Source organism: Cibotium barometz, chromosome 34 (genome assembly GCF_041138505.1).
Source record: "Cibotium barometz isolate CiBa-2024 chromosome 34, ASM4113850v1, whole genome shotgun sequence".
NCBI lineage: Eukaryota > Viridiplantae > Streptophyta > Polypodiopsida > Cyatheales > Cibotiaceae > Cibotium > Cibotium barometz.
In genome coordinates, this window is record NC_141079.1 from 47,715,325 (window position 1) to 47,732,041 (window position 16,717).

The window sequence follows — 16,717 nt, forward strand, 5'->3', positions numbered from 1 at the left end:
AACTTAGAAAAAAAAGGTGTCGAAAACTTTTAAAAGAATATTCTTAGTAATTTTGGCTAAGATCCCCACTCTTTTACATATAATGATCACCTAAAAAGTGGTCATTCTTTTTGGTGGGGGGAGAGATGGTCACCAAAAATAGGACTTTTCAAAGGGAATATATAGAGTTTGTTAATAAATGAAAATTGAGCCTAGAGAGTCTTATGGGGAACGGAGCCTAAAAAGAGGAAAAGATCGTAAGATTTGGTTATAAATTTTTAGAAGGGTTCTCCAAAAAAAAAACACAAATATAGTGAGGTCCCTCATAGTGGAAACATTGCAATGGTGGTCTACTTGATAGCAAGTTAATGTCTTTCCTATTTGGATTGGTCTACAACTTGTTTTAAAATTCAATATCTTGCAAAAGTGTGAAATGTGTTGGTGTGTACATGTGTCAATATTCCGAGAGAGAGAAAGAGAGAGAGAGAGAGAGAGAGAGAGAGAGAGAGAGAGAGAGAGAGAGTAATGTTAGAGGTACCTATGTGTTACGATTTCAACCGCTCGCCAGTTTTGCAAAACTGCTCGCCCGTTGCTCGCCAAAAAAAAGCACCAATGACGACATTGGTTCACTCTTATCCTTGTATGATGCCAACCTTGAGAGATGTTATTTTGGATCCTACAGACGTCGACACGATCTTATTTTCTTTGGAGCCAAGACATTTACTTTTGAATGTAGTATATGTCATTTGGGATGCATGATATTTGATTATGTGACGCATTATGTGGATTATATGTAGTTATTTGGACCATAGATTTGATGGTATTTCTGGTGGTCATTTCACCTTGGATAAGGAGCTTGGATACTTCCAGGTGGTCACACATTTGTTCCATGGTTGGATGATCTACACTTTGGCTATCTATTTGGCTATCCATTTGAATATATAGCAAGTTATGGCATCTAAATGAGTGGCTATCCATTTGATCCAAGGAGATTGACCAGTTGCGTCACCAACATTGGCTCTATATTTCCCATTCGATCTAGGCGGTTCGAGAGCCATTGCTTTGGAGTCTACATGGCTTGGATTTACATTTCATTCATGCGGTCGCAATTGTATGGATTACCTCATCTTCAGAGCGATGCTCATATCTTTTCCATTTAATCGTGGAAGATACCCGCCTAGCCTCATGATCGACAAGAGTCCTTTATCTTTTACATTTGATCCTAGGGATCATAAGATTCATGTATTTGTATTGGTTCTCTGTGATGGTGACACTTGTTTATGTATTGGGATTTTGTATATAGCCTTTGTATTTATTATTTTTTTAAATTTTATTTTTGCACAACCACCTTTTGATTTCGAGGACGAAATCATTATAAGAGGGGATGGTTTGTAATGAAGGTGATTTGGTATGCACATAACATGGGAGATGGAACTTACACTTGAAGCTTGGGATCATTCACATGTGTACTTTTGGGAGCTTTGGTCTATATTAGGCATAGGGCTCATGAACATTGTATCTTTTTTACATATTATTTACCATTTTGGTTATCTGCTTGCCTAGAGCAAACTTTCATGGTGAGCTCTCTCTCTTGAGAAGCTGTGTGTGTACTCCATCAGGAGTGCAAACCATGTGTGTACTCCATTATGAGTGCAAACCTTTCTTGCACACCTACATGGTCGTCATACCTATCATAGGTCTCATCCTTGTCATGAGTTTTGGTTTAGAGAAAAAATTGTGTACTTTTGGGAGCTTTGGTCTATATTAGGCATAGGGCTCATGAACATTGTATCTTTTTTACATATTATTTACCATTTTGGTTATCTTCTTGCCTAGAGCAAACTTTCATGGTGAGCTCTCTCTCTTGAGAAGCTATGTGTGTACTCCATCGGGGGCGCAAACCATGTGTGTACTCCATTATGAGTGCAAACCTTTCTTGCACACCTACATGGTCGTCATACCTATCATAGGTCTCATCCTTGTCATGAGTTTTGGTTTAGAGAAAAAATTGTCATAGAGGCAAATAATCTTAAAGCACCTCCAACTAGGGGGGTTTGTTGGGGGAATTATGAGCTTCACGTGAGTGTTCATCTCGTTTGTGAACCTACTTGCATCTATGTGTGAACATCCCCTAAAAGGGTGTGAACACTCATCTATATGTGTATGTGTGTGAAACCACACTTATGAGTGGATAAGGTAAGTGTGCCATGTGTCACCCGTCCTTTGCATGTGTTAAAAAGATAACGCTGTTCTCTAGCCTACAAAAGAAGCATTGTACCTTGAGTCAAACCAATCTATTATCATTGTACATGCTGCAACCATTGTCTCTATCATTTGAGCATTGTCACATCTCTGTCTCTCTCTCTCTCATCCATTCACCACAATGGATGTTTTTCACCCTCCATAGCTGGAGTCTCTCTAGTTGCCTGATTACCAACACTTTCACCCCCGTAAGATCTCTTTCTCGTGGCTCACCGCCCAAGATGACTTGGGGCAGAACTTGTCTTGCTTGGGATCACGGACCACTCACGGCAGCAGCATATGCTACCACTACGGGGCATAGGAGGAGACAAGCGGATATGGGCTTTAGGGCTAGCCGAAGGCCCAGCATGTTTGGTAGCAAATCCTTCCGCTGTCATGTTGGATCACCATGAGTCCCATTTCATTACCTAGGGCATAGTTGCTTGGGCGATGGAAGTGGAACCATCAGCTTATAATGAGGAGAATGACACCAGCCTTACACTCCGACCAACGCACCACTGGACTTTGTGGCCAGCCTCCTTGGACTCCTTTGACTTCCACCAATCTGACGTAGGAGCTTATCCACGGGATGTAAGCAGGCCATTGAGAGCATTGCCACTCCCCCAGCAAAGTTTATCATATCCATATACACTCTTCAAGGCTGTTGGCAGACCTCATATATACTCTTTCGTGGCTGTTGGGAGTGCCTCTAAGGTAGCTCACGCGTCATGCAGACTCAATGCAAACCTCAGACCAATCCTCAGGCATAACTTTCCTTCAACATTTTAAGGGGAAAAATTCCTAGGTTTGCATACATGTTTGCCCTTTTGAAATGTCTTTTATTCCCAACCAAAAAGGAATGCACGACTCCACGGGCATCTGATCCCTAATTATGTCATGGCTTCTCAATGCGTCATTTTCTACTCTCATTACCTCAACCTTGTTCGCTTCCTCCTGCATGGAGGCATCTGCATAGATATTAAACATGCATAGATAAGCTGCTGTGCCCTTCTCATCCAATCGCATTGCATGTTCGAAGGCAAGTCTTCCAAGCTCCGCGTTGCCCCACTTTCGACAAGCCCCCAACACAGTATGCCATGCCACAATACCAGGATGCGACGGCATTTTCCTGATCATGGCTACCGCCTTGTCTATATGACCTGCTCGGCCAAGAAGATCAACCATGCAAGTGTAGTGCTCAGGAGTTTGGATGATACCATAGTCATTGCTAATGGCCTCAAAGTACATCTGGCCCTTATCCACTAGACCTGCATGACTGCATGCATTGAGAACACTGAGGAATGTGACCAGATTTGGCTTCTTATGTTCTCCTCTCATACTTTCAAAGATATGAAAAACTTTTTCACTCTCTCCAAGCTGGGCATATCCTGCAATTAGAGCATTCCATGAGATCAAGTCTCGAACTTGAAGCTTGTCAAACACTTCTTGCGCTTCTGCAAGCAAGCCACATTTCGCATACATATCAATTAAGATGTTGCCAACAAGGAGCTCTCTTTCCAACCCTTTTGTGGCAATCTCAGTATGTGTTTCTCGGCCCTTGACAGTGGCGCCTATGCTGCCACAAGCTTTCAAGCTGCAAACAAATGTGACAGCATTCAGATGGATGCCCTCACATTGCAACTGCTCCAGACAAAAGAGTGCCTCCTCACCACACCCATGTTCTGCATATCCTGCAATTAGTGCATTCCACGAGACCACGTCTTGAACTGGAAGCTTGTCAAACACTTCTTGTGCTGTTGCAAGCCAGCCACATTTAGCATACATATCAACCAAGGTGTTACCAATGAGGAGGTCTCTTTCCAAACCTTTTCTGGCAATCTCAGCATGTATTTCTTGGCCCTTGAGTGTGGCTCCTAAGCTGCCACAGGCTTTCAAGCTGCAAACAAATGTGACAGCATTCAAAGAGATGCCATCATGTTGCATCTGTTTGAAACAGTAGAGTGCCTCCTCACCACGCTCGTGTTCTGCATATCCTGCTAGTAGTGCAGTCCAAGAGACGACATCTCGAACTGGAAGCTTGTTAAAAACTTCCTGCGCTGTTGCAAAACAGTCACATTTGGCATACATATCGACCAAGGTGTTGCCAATGAGCAGCTCTCTTTCCAGGCCTTTTCTAGCAATCTCAGCATGTACTTCTCTGCCCTTGTCAGGGGCTCCTATGCTACCACAAACTCTCAAGCTGCAAACAAGCGTGAAAGCATTTGGAGAGGTCCCCTTATGTTGCATCTGTTCAAAACAGTCAAGTGCCTGCTCACCACGTCCGTGTTCAACATATCCTGCAATAAGTGCATTCCACGAAATCACATCTCGAACTGGAAGTTTATCAAACACTTCTTGTGCTTCTGCAAGCAAGCTACATTTAGCATACATATCAATCAACATATTGCCAACCAGGAGCTCTGTTTCTAGCCCCTTTTTGGCAATCTCAGCATGCATTTCTTGGCCCTTGAGAAAGACTCCTATGCTGCCACAAGCCTTCAAGCTGGAAAAAAATGTTACAGCGTTTGGATAGATGCTTTCATGTTGCATCTGTTCAAAACAATGAAGTGCCTCATCACCATGCCCGTGATCCACATATCCTATGATTAGTGCATTCCATGAGATAATGTCTCGAACTGGAAGCTTGTCAAACACTTCCTGTGCCGTTGCAAGCAAGCCACATTTAGCATACATATCGACCAAGGTGTTGCCAATGAGGAGTTCCCTTTCCAACCCTTTTTTGGCAATCTCAGCATGCATTTCTTGGCCCTTAATTGTGGCACCTATGCTGCCACAAGCCTTCAAGCTGCAAACAAACGTGACGACATTCAAAGATATACCCTCGTGTTGCATCTGTTCCAAACAATCCAATGCCTCCTCACCACACCCATATTCGGCATATCCTGACATTAGTGCAGTCCATGAGACCACATCTCGAACTGAAAGCTTGTTGAACACTTCCTGTGCTGTTGTAACCAAGCCACATTTAGAATACATATCAACCAAGGTGCTGCCAATGAGGAGCTCACTTTCCAACCCTTTTTTGACAATCTCAGCATGTATTTGTCGGCCTTTGACTGTAGCTCCTTCTCTGCTACAAGCTTTCAACACGCAAACAGATGTAACAGTACTCAGAGAGAGACCTTCCTGTTGCATCTGTTCGAAACAGTAGAGTGCCTCCTCACTGCGACCTTGTTCCGTATATCCTGCCATTAGTGCATTCCAAGAAACCACATCTCGAAATGGAAGCTTGTCAAACACTTCTTGTGCTGTCACAAGCGAGCCACATTTCGCATACATATCAACCAAGGTGTTGCCAATGGCATGGTCTCTTTCCAACCCTAGTCTAGCAATCTCAGCATGCATTTCTTGCCCCTTGGTTGCAGCTCCTATGCTGCTACAAGCTTTCAAGCCACAAACAAGTGTGACAGCATTCCAAGAGATGCCCGCAAGTTGCATCTCTTCAAAACAGTAGAGTGCCTCCTCACCACACCCATGTTCAGCATATCCTGCAATTAGTGCATTCCATGAAACCACATCTCGCACAGGTAGCTTGTCAAACACTTCCTGTGCTTTTACAAGGGAACCACATTTGGCATACATATCAACCAAGGTGCTGCCAATGAAAATGTTTCTTTCCAGCAACCCCTTTCTCGCAATCTCAGCATGTAATTCGCAGCCTCCTTCCAGATCTTTCAGCGCAGTGCAAGCCTTCAATAAGGACACAAAAGCATATCCACTAGGATGTAGAGAATCATCCTCCTGCATTTTCTGGTACAAGGTGAGAGCATGCCGTGACTCACCTTGTTTAATATAACCTACAATGAGCGAATTCCATGACCACTCATTCCGAGACACCAGCCTGTCAAAAACCTGCTGGGCATGGCACATGCTTACAACTTCCAACAGCAGCAAGATGAGGTGGTTCCCAAGTGATGCATGGGTGTCCAGTCCCTTTTGGTGCATGTAGGCATGCAAGCGGAGTGCCTGTAATAGGTTTCTCTCCTTTCTGCACTTGATCAAGAGGGAAGCAAAGTCCTCAACAGAAGGTTGCAGGGGCAGCATCCCTCCTTCCAAACAAGAGAGTTTAGCATCCACCACTGCTGCTCCTGTGATTGTTCACTTTGTCCTTCTATTTGTGCCCCCATCACACAAGGTCTTGAACCCAACTTGAAGCGAGCGCCCCACCACCACCACTGCTCTTGTTCACTTCTTCTTTATCTTCCTGTGCCTCCATCGCACAAGGCTCTACCTGTGCTGTGCATTCAAGACAACTCCCTGTTGAGTTTCTGCCGGAGATTTGGGGCCGTCGGATTTGTCTGTAACGAGTAAAGGAACCAACGCAGAGCAGCTTTCTTTCTCTGCAAAGATCGAATGAGATTTTACTTTCTTTGATCTTTGACTTGTCCGACAATTGGGAAGAATCTTCCTTCCTTAAACGCTTGTTATATGCCTTGGGACAAGAAGCCATCTCCCCCACGTGCCCCCAAAGTCAGGAAGGGGACTCCTGAAACACTCTGCAGAGTGTGCAATCTGCGGCAGGGGCTTTCTTTTATTGCTTTCCCTCTCGCTTTCCAAAGCTCTGACCTTTCTGCTGCGCCTTCTCTTCACGGGCCTTAAGCCCTTCTTTGTAGGCCTTCGTGCTCCTTGGCCCAGAGCTCCAAAGACCCCTTCGTTTGCTTTTAAAAAAACGAAGCTACGCGTTACAGGCCGTCCATGAGCCATAGGTTTCTTCTCCACACAATGAATGCGCAATCGTCAGATCGCCCTCGCAGAGCAACAGAATCTGCATCATCATCAGCCATGAAATCCAAGCTTTCCGATTCAAAAACACCAAATCCAAGGTGCAATCATCCCATTGTTGACACGGTAGTGTTCTCTTAAACCCTAATCAGTTTCGAAAGACTCTAGATGCGCAGGCTTCCTGTTTTAATTCATTCGGAAACCCGGGATGAAACCTAATATACTTGATCCTGAATTTAGGGTTTTGAATCCTAGATGAAAAGAGCACGCAATTTAGCTTCATTCGTGTTGAGATACCTTGTCTGGTTCTGCATTTAGGTTTTCAAAAAGCCCTTGGTGAGAAGAGCATCCGTTCTTGTGTATTTAAATCACTTCGAAATTTTAGATGAGACCCTAATTTGCATAGAAAGAAATGGAGTGAGGGTTTTCCGGAAATGATGCCTGCTCTACTTATGTAGAGTTTTCTGAAACCCTAACTATGCCTGTCTGCCTATAAACTAGACTTCCCAATTGCTTTGTGCGATTCGAGGTGACCACGCATCCGACAACAAGAAAAGCAAGCACTACAAAGAGCAAGAGCTCACCTTGTGATGGAGAAACCCTGACCAGAGAAAAAGATCTAAATGTTGGGTTCGAACAGAAATCCAATCACTACTGTAAATGATCTTGCATTGTGCAAGTCGAGTGTATTAACCATCCATGGGTCTTGTGTGTTTTCGGTGGAGTAGGTTTTATATGCTCGTCTGGATCATCTCTTTGTTAATACCTTATGTTATCCATCCAAGGGTTTTAGATGCTGGCATTGGGCAAGCCTTCATTTATCAGGGCAAAGGTTGGAAAGGGTTTAGAATGGCAACCGTCCTCAAGGGCTTCATGGTGGGTGGCAACAGTCCTCGTGGTGGGCACAACACTTTTCTTTGTTTGCGGGTAGATATATATATACCGTCAACACAGCACCCCTGCCGCATAGCTTGATGGCATTGAACTCGGGTCCCCACAATGAGACCCAATAGTTCTACCAACTCGCCTATGCGCCCGTAGGCAGTCACAACCCATTTCTCTAATAGTGGTAGATGGGTTGCATGTGTTGTGGAAAGGTTTTAGAAATGCAACTCTATTCTATGTTGGAAATGTTTTAGAAAAGAAACTCATTCTAGAGCCAATCATGTGGTTCTTGGGGTGCATGTTGGAAAGGGTTTAGAATGGTCCATGTCCTGAAGGGTTTCATGTGCTTGAAAGGGGTCGCCAACCCATTTATCGAGTGGTAGATGGGTTGCATGTGTTGGAAAGGTTTTAGACAGGTAACTCTATTCTAAAGCCAATCATGTGGTAGATGTTTATGTGAAAGCCCCTTTAGTTTAGACCCCAAAACCCCTTACAGTGAACATTTCTTTGTTAACTTCCAACATCTGACAAACACTTAAAGACAATGGGTTGTTGGTGGCTAGGGACATGGGAGACCATAGTGTATGCAGTTCACTCAAATAATTATGCCTATAACACAATGAAAGCATCATGTTTCTCTTGGAATGGTAGTAGCATTTTTAGTGATGATTGTTATGTGTTTTGGTTGTTTCTTAACCTTGGGCTTTAGATCGGTATTGTCATCATCTTTAGGATCTTCCCATCATAATAGATTTCGAAGTTTCAAAGCAAGAGGTCTTGTAGTTGAAGTTTGTGTCATCTATATAAGCATTTGTCAAAAAACTTGCATTTTGGGATCGGTAATGACTTATATATACGCCTGAGAAAGCAGTGAAGATCCTTGAAAGATTGCAAGGACAACATTAGCTGGTTGGGATGCAAAGTCTCAAAGAGAGAACTATGTATGGGCAAAGCCAACGACATTTGGGTTGGCATTTCAATTAGAGTAGTCTATCTTGCTATGCAGAGAATGCTATGTACTCAATGAAAGTGCAAGATGTTATGTACACAATATGAAAGTGCAAGATGCTATGCACTCAGTATTATGAAAGTGCAATACATTCAATATCAGGATGCTTAAAGCTTTAACATGTTGAACATTTTCATGTTGCTATATACTCAAAATCCGGAAGCTTATAACTTTAATATGGTGTTCAATATGAAAGTGCTATACATTCAATATCATGATGCTTAGACCTTTAACAAGTTGCTAAACATTTTCATGTTGCTATATAAGTGTAAGATGCTATGTAGTCAGTATGAAAGTGTAAGATGCTATGTAGTCAGTATGAAAGTGATATACATGGAATATCGAGATGCTTAGAGCTTTAACATGTTATAAAGTGCTGAAGTACAAAAATCGAAGTTATGATTGCTTAAATTTGTATCACTAGGAAGACATGTTTTTCCAAGGAAGAATTCCTTAGTCTTGAAATTTTTCTAGAGAGTGTACCGAAGCTCTCCAACAACTTGAAATGCGATAATGTGTGTGTGTGTGTATACGTATTTAGTGTATAAAGTGCTTTACCTTGATAGCTAACAAGTTTGTATTTTTTGTCAACCCAGCAAGCATTGCTATACTTGGTGAACAAGCCTTGCACGATAAGATGAATCATTAGATAAAATACCTTGCAATAACAAAACAAAGACCGAAACATGTCCAAAATGCGAATCTAACCGTAAAACTGTAGTGCACGAGTATTGTGTACCACGTAGGCATCTTCAAGCCTACAAAGACAACTCCTCAATCGGAGATGTGTAGGTCTCGGAGCTACTGAGGGAGTGTTGTACCTAAACCAAGAAAGAAAAGAGATGATAATGCTCTTAACCGTGTACCGCTTCCTTCCTTGCTTGTTCTTGCCTCCTTAGCTCTCACACGAACTGGAGCTCTGATACCATAAAGAGAATGTGAATGAGAGGGAGAGCTTGAGTTCCTTGCAAGCAAACACACGTACCCAAGAGAGTGCAAGACACAAGAGAGATAGATAACTAACTGAATTTTCTTCTATCTTCTTCTCTTCTCTACAACCTTATAACTAAAAGATAAGAGTACATACATAAAGGGAAAGTTTTCTCCTACAATAACATACAATGGTCGGTTAATAGTGTGAATCCGACTATATGAGCTGACACTATAACTATATCATAACTCTAGTACTCCAAAGTGACTGTCACACAGCCTGTCATCCACTGGTGGTATATCAATCATAATTTCCCCAACCATACCAGTGGCATAAGTGCGCAAGCTATCACCTTGGCGGGTCATCAATGTTTGTCGTAGCACTAGTTATCTCAATAGAGAGGGAGCGTTATTGGAATTCTAAACCTCACATCCACATGAGTCTCAATGTCATTGCCTTCGGGATTGTCCCAAGACACAGCACTAGGTCTCTCTCTCTCTCTCTCTCTCCGATGGATTTGTTTGTCCTTTACAAACCTTCAGTACTGTTGTCTGGCAGGTAAAACTTATGGACAACACGGCTACCAAAGAAAACCCACACAGAGCAAAAGCCAACTCTCAAACCACCCCAGAAGGCACATCAAACTCAACGCCCAACCAAGAAGCAAGCTCCCCTAACTATACCACAAGATAGGGCAAGGAAACTGCTCCCATCAACACACACTTCTGAACAGATGCACTGCTTACAGTGATAAATGAATGTGTAACTCCTCCTTGTGCAACCATGGCAATGAAGAGAGATGGAAACACATCATTCGACTCACTCAGTCCAAGTTCATTGTCTACTCAAGGATACTTTGTAACAACCCCTGCATTTTTTTTCTCAAGTAGAACCTTATGTAGTTGCAATTTGGTACCTGCCTGAAGGCAACTTTCTCTTCCACCCAAAGGAATTACAACTTGTGGCCATAAAGCAACAACAATACCAACAAGAGCCTGTTGGGCTACACACCTGTTGGTGTGTAGCAACCTTGCTAGTGCACTGGTCTGCATGAAAGTCCTCCTTATTGAGAGATTCTCCTTGTTTGCATGCAAGTCCTCATGTACAATATTGGACTTCATTTTCACTTCCATGAGAAATTCTCCCTAGGTTTGAAACTTGACCAATCTTTAACTTTTCTTCTAGTATCACCATCTTGCTTAAAGCAACAAACTCTCACATTAATAACACATGCAAACCTCATCCGACTCATTTTCATGCTCCTCCACCTCATCTCTTTCTCCATCATTCTGGCACCCAGGTATCAAGAATAAGGGGATAATGGCTATTGCTTTCTCGATGCTTGTTTTTCAATTCTCATTGCCTCAACCTTGTTGGCTTCCGCTGGCATGGCAGCATTTGCATACATGTTATACATACATATATAAACTGCGGCATCTTTTTCATCATATCCAACTGCATGTTCAAACGCATGTCTTCCAAGCTCCACATTGCCCCACTTTCGACAAGCCCCCAACACAGTATGCCACACCACAATATCAGGATGTAAAGGCATCTTCCTGATCATCGCTACTGCCTTGTCTATATGACCTGCACGGCCAAGGAGATCAACCATGCAACTGTAATGCTCAAGAGTTGGAATAAAACCATAGTCATCACTAATGGCCTGAAAGAACATCAGGCCTTGTTTCACTAAACCTGCATGACTGCATGCATTAAGAACACTGACGAATGTGACCAAATTTGGCTTTATACTTTCTCCTATCATTCTGTCAAAGATACGGACAACATTTTCACTTTCTCCAAACTGGGCATAAGCTGCAATTAGTGCATTCCACGAGATTGCATCTCGAACTAGAAGTTCGTCAAAAACTTCTTGTGCTTCTGCAAGTAAGCCACATTTAGCATACATATCCATCAAGATGTTGCCAACGAGGAGTTCTCTTTCCAACCCTTTTCTGGCAATCTCAGCATGCATTTCTTGGCCCCTAACAGTAGCTCCTATGCTGCCACAAGCTTTCAAGCTGCCAACAAATGTGACAGCATTCAGATAGATGCCCTCGCTTTGCATCTGTTCAAAACAGCGGAGTGCCTCCTCACCATGCCCATGTTCCACATATCCTCCAATTAGTGCATTCCATGAAACCACATCTCGAATTGGAAGCTTGTCAAACACTTTCTGTGCTGTTGCAAGCAAGCCACATTTAGCATACATATCGACCAAGGTGTTGCCAACAAGAAGCTCTCTTTCCAAGCCTTTTTTGGCAATCTCAGCATGTAGTTCTTGTCCCTTGACTGTGGCTCCTATACTCCCACAAGCTTTCAGGCTGCAGACAAATGTTACAGCATTTGGAGAGATACCATTATGATGCATCTGTTCGAAACAGTCAAGTGCTTTCTCACCACGCCCATGTTCAACATATCCTGCAATTAGTGCAGTCCACAAGACCACTTGTCGAGTAGGAAGCTTGTCAAACACCTTCTGTGCTTCTGCAAGCAAGCCACATTTAGCATACATATCGACCAGGGTGCTGCCAATGAGGAGCTCTTTTCCCAACCCTTTTCTGGTGATCTCAGCATGCATTTCTTGGCCCTTGACTCTGGCTCCTATGCTGGCACAAGGTTGCAAGATGCAAACAAACGTAACAGCATTCAGTGAAAAACCATCATGTTGCATCTGTTCCAAACAATTGAGTGCCTCCTCACCACACCCGTGTTCAGCATATCCTGCCATTAGTGCAGTCCACAAGACTACATCTCGAACTGGAATCCTGTCGAACACATCTTGAGCTTCTACAAGCGAGCCACATTTAGCATACATATCGACCAAGGTACTCCCAACGAGAAGCTCCCTTTCCAACCCTTTGCTGGCAATCTCAGCATGTAGCTCTTGGCCCTTGACTATGGCTCCTATGCTGCCACAAGCTTTCAAACTGCAAACAAATGTGAAAGCATCAGGAGAGATACCCTCGAGTTGCATATGTTGGAAACAGTCAAGTGCCTTCTCACCGTGTCCGTGTTCGGTGTATGCTGTGATAAGCGCAGTCCAAGAGACTACCGTTCGAACTAAAATCTTGTCAAACACTTCTTGTGCTGTTGCAAGCAAGCCACATTTAGCATACATATCAACCAGGGTGTTGCCAACAAGGAGGTCTCTTTCCAACCCTTTCCTAGTAATATCAGCATGTACTTCTCTGCCTTTGTCTCGAGCTCCCATGCTACCACATACTTTCAAGCTACAGACAAATGTAAAGGCATTTGGAGGGATGCCCTCATGTTGCATCTGTTTGACACAATTGAGTGCTTCACTGCCATGCCCATGTTCCACATAACCACCAATGAGTGCAGTCCATGAGACCACATCCCGAAGAAGGAGCTTGTCAAGCACTTCATGTGCTTTTGCAAGCGAGCCACACTTGGCATACATATAAACCAAGGTGCTGCCAACAAAAACTTCACTTTCCAGAAAACCCTTCTTCGCAATCACAGCATGTAATTCGCTGCCTCTTTGCAGATCTTTCAGTGCAGCACAAGCCTTCAGTAAGGCCACAAAAGTGTACCAACCAGGATGTAAAGCATCAAATTCCTGCATTTTCTGGTACAGTGTGAGAGCATGTCGTGGCTCGCCTCCTCTAACATAAGCCGTGATGAGTGAATTCCACGAAGACTCATCTCGATACGCCAGTCTATCAAAAACCTGCTGAGCATAGCACATGCTTCCTACTTCCACCAGCACAGAGACAAGGTGGTTGCCAAGTGATGGATGGGTATCCAGCCCACTTTGGCACATGCAAGCATGCAAGCTCAACGCCTGTGCTAGGTTTCTCTCCTTTCTGCACTTCTGCAAGAGGAATGCAAAGTCTTCAACAGAAGCATGCAGGGGAGGCATCACTTCTTCCAAGAAAGAGAGTGCATCCTCTACGCTTAGCATCTCCCCAGCACCAGCACCATCACAGTTGTTTGTATTGTTGTTCGCTTCTTCTTCTTCTTCTTCTTCTTGTGCCTCGACTCAGCTTGCACCCTACCAGCCGTCCATCCAGAAGGTGTAATTGGTGAGCTTATGCCGGAGATCTGAGGCCCTTGTGTTTGTCTGTAACACGCAAAGAAGAGCAGCTTTCTTTCTCTGCGGCGATGAAATGGAGTTTCACTTACTTTGCTCTTTGGGTTGTCCCTCTTCCATAAGCGCTCGGTGCGTGCCTTGGGGCACCAAGCCATCTCCACGCAAGGAAGGAAGAGGTTCATTGTGGCTGATCGGAACGTCACAAATGAATTGGCTGTTTTTATACTCTATAAATACAATTTTTATCTTGGGTAGCCCCTTGCACAAAAGCAAGCAAGGGTGTCATTCCACGTTGCTCAGGTTTACTTTATCTCGAAGCACGCTCTAGGTAGTTGAACAACGTTGTGCTCAATGCCATCATGTTGGTCCCGTAACTGTTGTCGTATATGTTGCCATAACCACAAGTGCCACCTAGTATTTGTCAGTTAAATATACTATCAAGTCAATCGACTCATTCATACACCACTAGTGCCCCGACTAACATTCGTGCACATTGGGCATACGTACCCATAGTGCCAAAGGTAATCAGCGCACTCCAAGGGACGATATCTCGAGAAAGAAGCTCCTCAAGCATGCCCTCTTTATGCTTAGCTATTTGACTGAAAGCTACCTCGATAATCACTTGCAAGAGAAGCTTTGCCTGCATCTTAATTTTGTTCCTGATTTGGATGTTTTTTTGCATATTGCAGCTTTGGCTACGAGGTCGAAGATAACTCATGCACATCGGTAGCAGTTATAGGTTTATATTAATCAGTGATTACGAAACAATATCAAATAATGAGACTCGTCGCATCATCGACTTCAATATCGCATACTAGAAAAAGGTATTCGTATTTTTCTCTCCTTTATATTTGAACAAACTAATGGCCACTTTCAACACTGAAGGTGTATCTTTGGTCCACTTTCGATACCGAGAGTGTTATTTGGAAAATGGAGGAAGGGCATATTTCCCTTTGTTTATAAAATTTTGGGGAGGACTATGCCAACTCTCCGGCATACTTTATGTATGGTTTTTTTTTCACTCACACAAACAAGCACAAAATTCGTATGACTTGAACAACGACATGCGACTCAGATTTAGATGTGCTAACCAATTTGTAACTATCCTTTTTGCAAAGGTACTTCAAGATTTCCATTGATCATAAGCGTAGGTGTGCGGTTCATAAGCGTAGGTGTGCGGTTCAAGATTTCCATTGATCATAAGCGTAGGTGTGCAGTTCATCGATAGAGAGCGGACATGCCTCTAGCAGCCTTTCCAAGTATGTTTACAGATTTATGTTTATTCGATCACTTCAAGATATTTATAAGTAAAACTACACGGTTGTATGTTACTTTGCCTTCAAGATATGTTAATCAAAACCGCCAAACATTTGCTATAGGTAACTTTGGCAAACCGAAATTGGGAAGAAGAAGAAACGCCTAGGGAAGAAGATGTCATATAGACTCGTTAAATAACAAACCACCTAGCATGTAATAAAAATAAAATATTAATTTTTTTAAATTTCGTTAAATAACAAGCTCCCCAAATTACTCTAAATTAGGCTAGGGCTAGAGTAGCAAAAAGAGAACAAGGCAACAACAATGCCCACAAAGAGAGGAGGAGGAAGGCGCTAGCAAAAGACGATGTGGAGATCTCAGTACTAGGTGGTGTGTGAGTGTTAAAGGCCGAGCCACCATAGGCGCTACAAGGCAAGAGGTAACTAAGTGATCAAGCAAGTGGAGAAAAAAAAAAGCATTGGCCACCAGGTGTAGCAAGGTGCCAAAAGGAAGCAACTGCTGGTGCATAGCACAAGCTAGCCATAAGGTAGAGGTGGCAGTAGACGCTAAGGCCTTGTGCTATGGCTAGCCTTAAGGAGGCAAAGGCGACAGCAGAGCGTTAGTGGCCATAAGGCCTAGCACTAGAGGCAACAACAATGCTGGCCATTAGGCAGAGGCGGCAACAACAGCAAACAGGTCGCATGAGGGTGGTCGTGTGCAAGACATGGGACAAGAGGCGCATAACGTTTGGACACGGCCACACTAGGCGTTGCCAAAGGAGAGCAAACGGCTAAGATTTTTCTCCCTCTCTCACTATGTGTTAATTTTTCTTGTTTTATGATGTTGTAAAGAATCTCTCTCTCTCTCTCTCTCTCTCTCTCTCTCTCTCTCTCACACACACACACACACACATCATCATCATCATCAAAACCAGGTGCACTCCATGCTCTGAAGCTTGCAAAACAAGATTATTATTATTTAATTATTTTGTGTTTTGTGTAAGTGCTTGGGTAGCATACTTCGTGTAGTGTAAAGCATATTTGAAATGCTCAAATGAACATGAATTTGAAAGTGTACTTGTTGGAAGCAATGCTAGACTGACATCCGCAATTGATGAGCATAAAGCTTGTTCTTATGTTCGATGGGGATTCAAAAGTACCTTACAAATTAGAAAATTACAAATGCATTACCACATTTGAAAATGAGTTTTGTATCATGAATCAATACGTAGGACTAATGGCCACCTTCAATATGAAGTGTTTTGGTCCACTTTCGATATCAAAAAGTGCTATTTGGGAAATGGGGGAAGGGCATGTTCTCCTATGTTTATAAAATTTTAGGGAGAACTATGCCAACTCCCCGCCATACTTTATGTATGGTTGTTTTTTTACTTCACTCACACAAACAAGCATGAAAATCCTATGACTTGATGAATGACATGTAACTCAGATTCAAATGTGGTAATGAATTTGGAATTATCAACCTTGCGATGTACCCTAAGATCAATGTCGATGTCCATCAATTCCTCACGTCGAATATAATCATAACCTTGATGTTCATGCTCATTCGAGCTCTATAAGTTGTTCATATAAACTTGAGAAAGGCACGCATA

General features: G+C 43.1%; 2 protein-coding genes across 4 annotated transcripts; both read right to left on the minus strand.

The window, feature by feature from the left end:
• Positions 1–2,258: 2,258 nt before the first annotated feature.
• Positions 2,259–7,738, minus strand: LOC147619119 (pentatricopeptide repeat-containing protein At2g39620-like). 3 transcript variants are annotated; one of them, XM_086774308.1, is made up of 3 exons: positions 7,548–7,738; positions 7,261–7,356; positions 2,259–7,006 (listed from the first exon to the last, which is right to left on the minus strand). In XM_086774308.1, exon 3 carries the CDS (start codon positions 6,283–6,285, stop codon positions 3,022–3,024), a length of 3,264 nt encoding a protein of 1,087 aa, XP_086630434.1. In that variant the 5' UTR covers positions 6,286–7,006; positions 7,261–7,356; positions 7,548–7,738; the 3' UTR covers positions 2,259–3,021. The 3 variants fall into 3 exon arrangements, with proteins under 3 accessions (XP_086630434.1, XP_086630433.1, XP_086630432.1); XM_086774307.1 differs by lacking the exon at positions 7,261–7,356 and having other exon boundaries at positions 7,548–7,680; XM_086774306.1 differs by having other exon boundaries at positions 2,259–7,271; positions 7,548–7,664.
• A 2,895-nt stretch (positions 7,739–10,633) lies between these two features.
• LOC147619120 (pentatricopeptide repeat-containing protein At1g03540-like) lies at positions 10,634–14,003 on the minus strand. The gene is made up of 8 exons (XM_086774418.1): positions 13,731–14,003; positions 12,911–13,629; positions 12,500–12,721; positions 12,305–12,400; positions 12,021–12,115; positions 11,218–11,972; positions 11,027–11,077; positions 10,634–10,933 (listed from the first exon to the last, which is right to left on the minus strand). The coding sequence occupies exons 1-8, from the start codon at positions 14,001–14,003 to the stop codon at positions 10,634–10,636; spliced, it is 2,511 nt and encodes an 836-aa protein (XP_086630544.1).
• Between the last annotated feature and the right edge of the window lie 2,714 nt (positions 14,004–16,717).

Bases quoted from the DNA above. Each gene is read 5' to 3' on its own strand.
- LOC147619119 (XM_086774308.1), bottom strand. From the start codon at position 6,285: ATGCTGCCCCTGCAACCTTCTGTTGAGGACTTTGCTTCCCTCTTGATC.
- LOC147619120 (XM_086774418.1), bottom strand. From the start codon at position 14,003: ATGGCTTGGTGCCCCAAGGCACGCACCGAGCGCTTATGGAAGAGGGAC. The intron at 13,630-13,730 runs GTGCTGGGGAGA...TTCCTCTTGCAG, and splicing joins AAACAACTGTGATGGTGCTG to AAGTGCAGAAAGGAGAGAAA. The intron at 12,722-12,910 runs GTATGCTAAATG...ATTTGTTTGCAG, and splicing joins GGCAACACCCTGGTTGATAT to TTTGAAAGCTTGTGGCAGCA.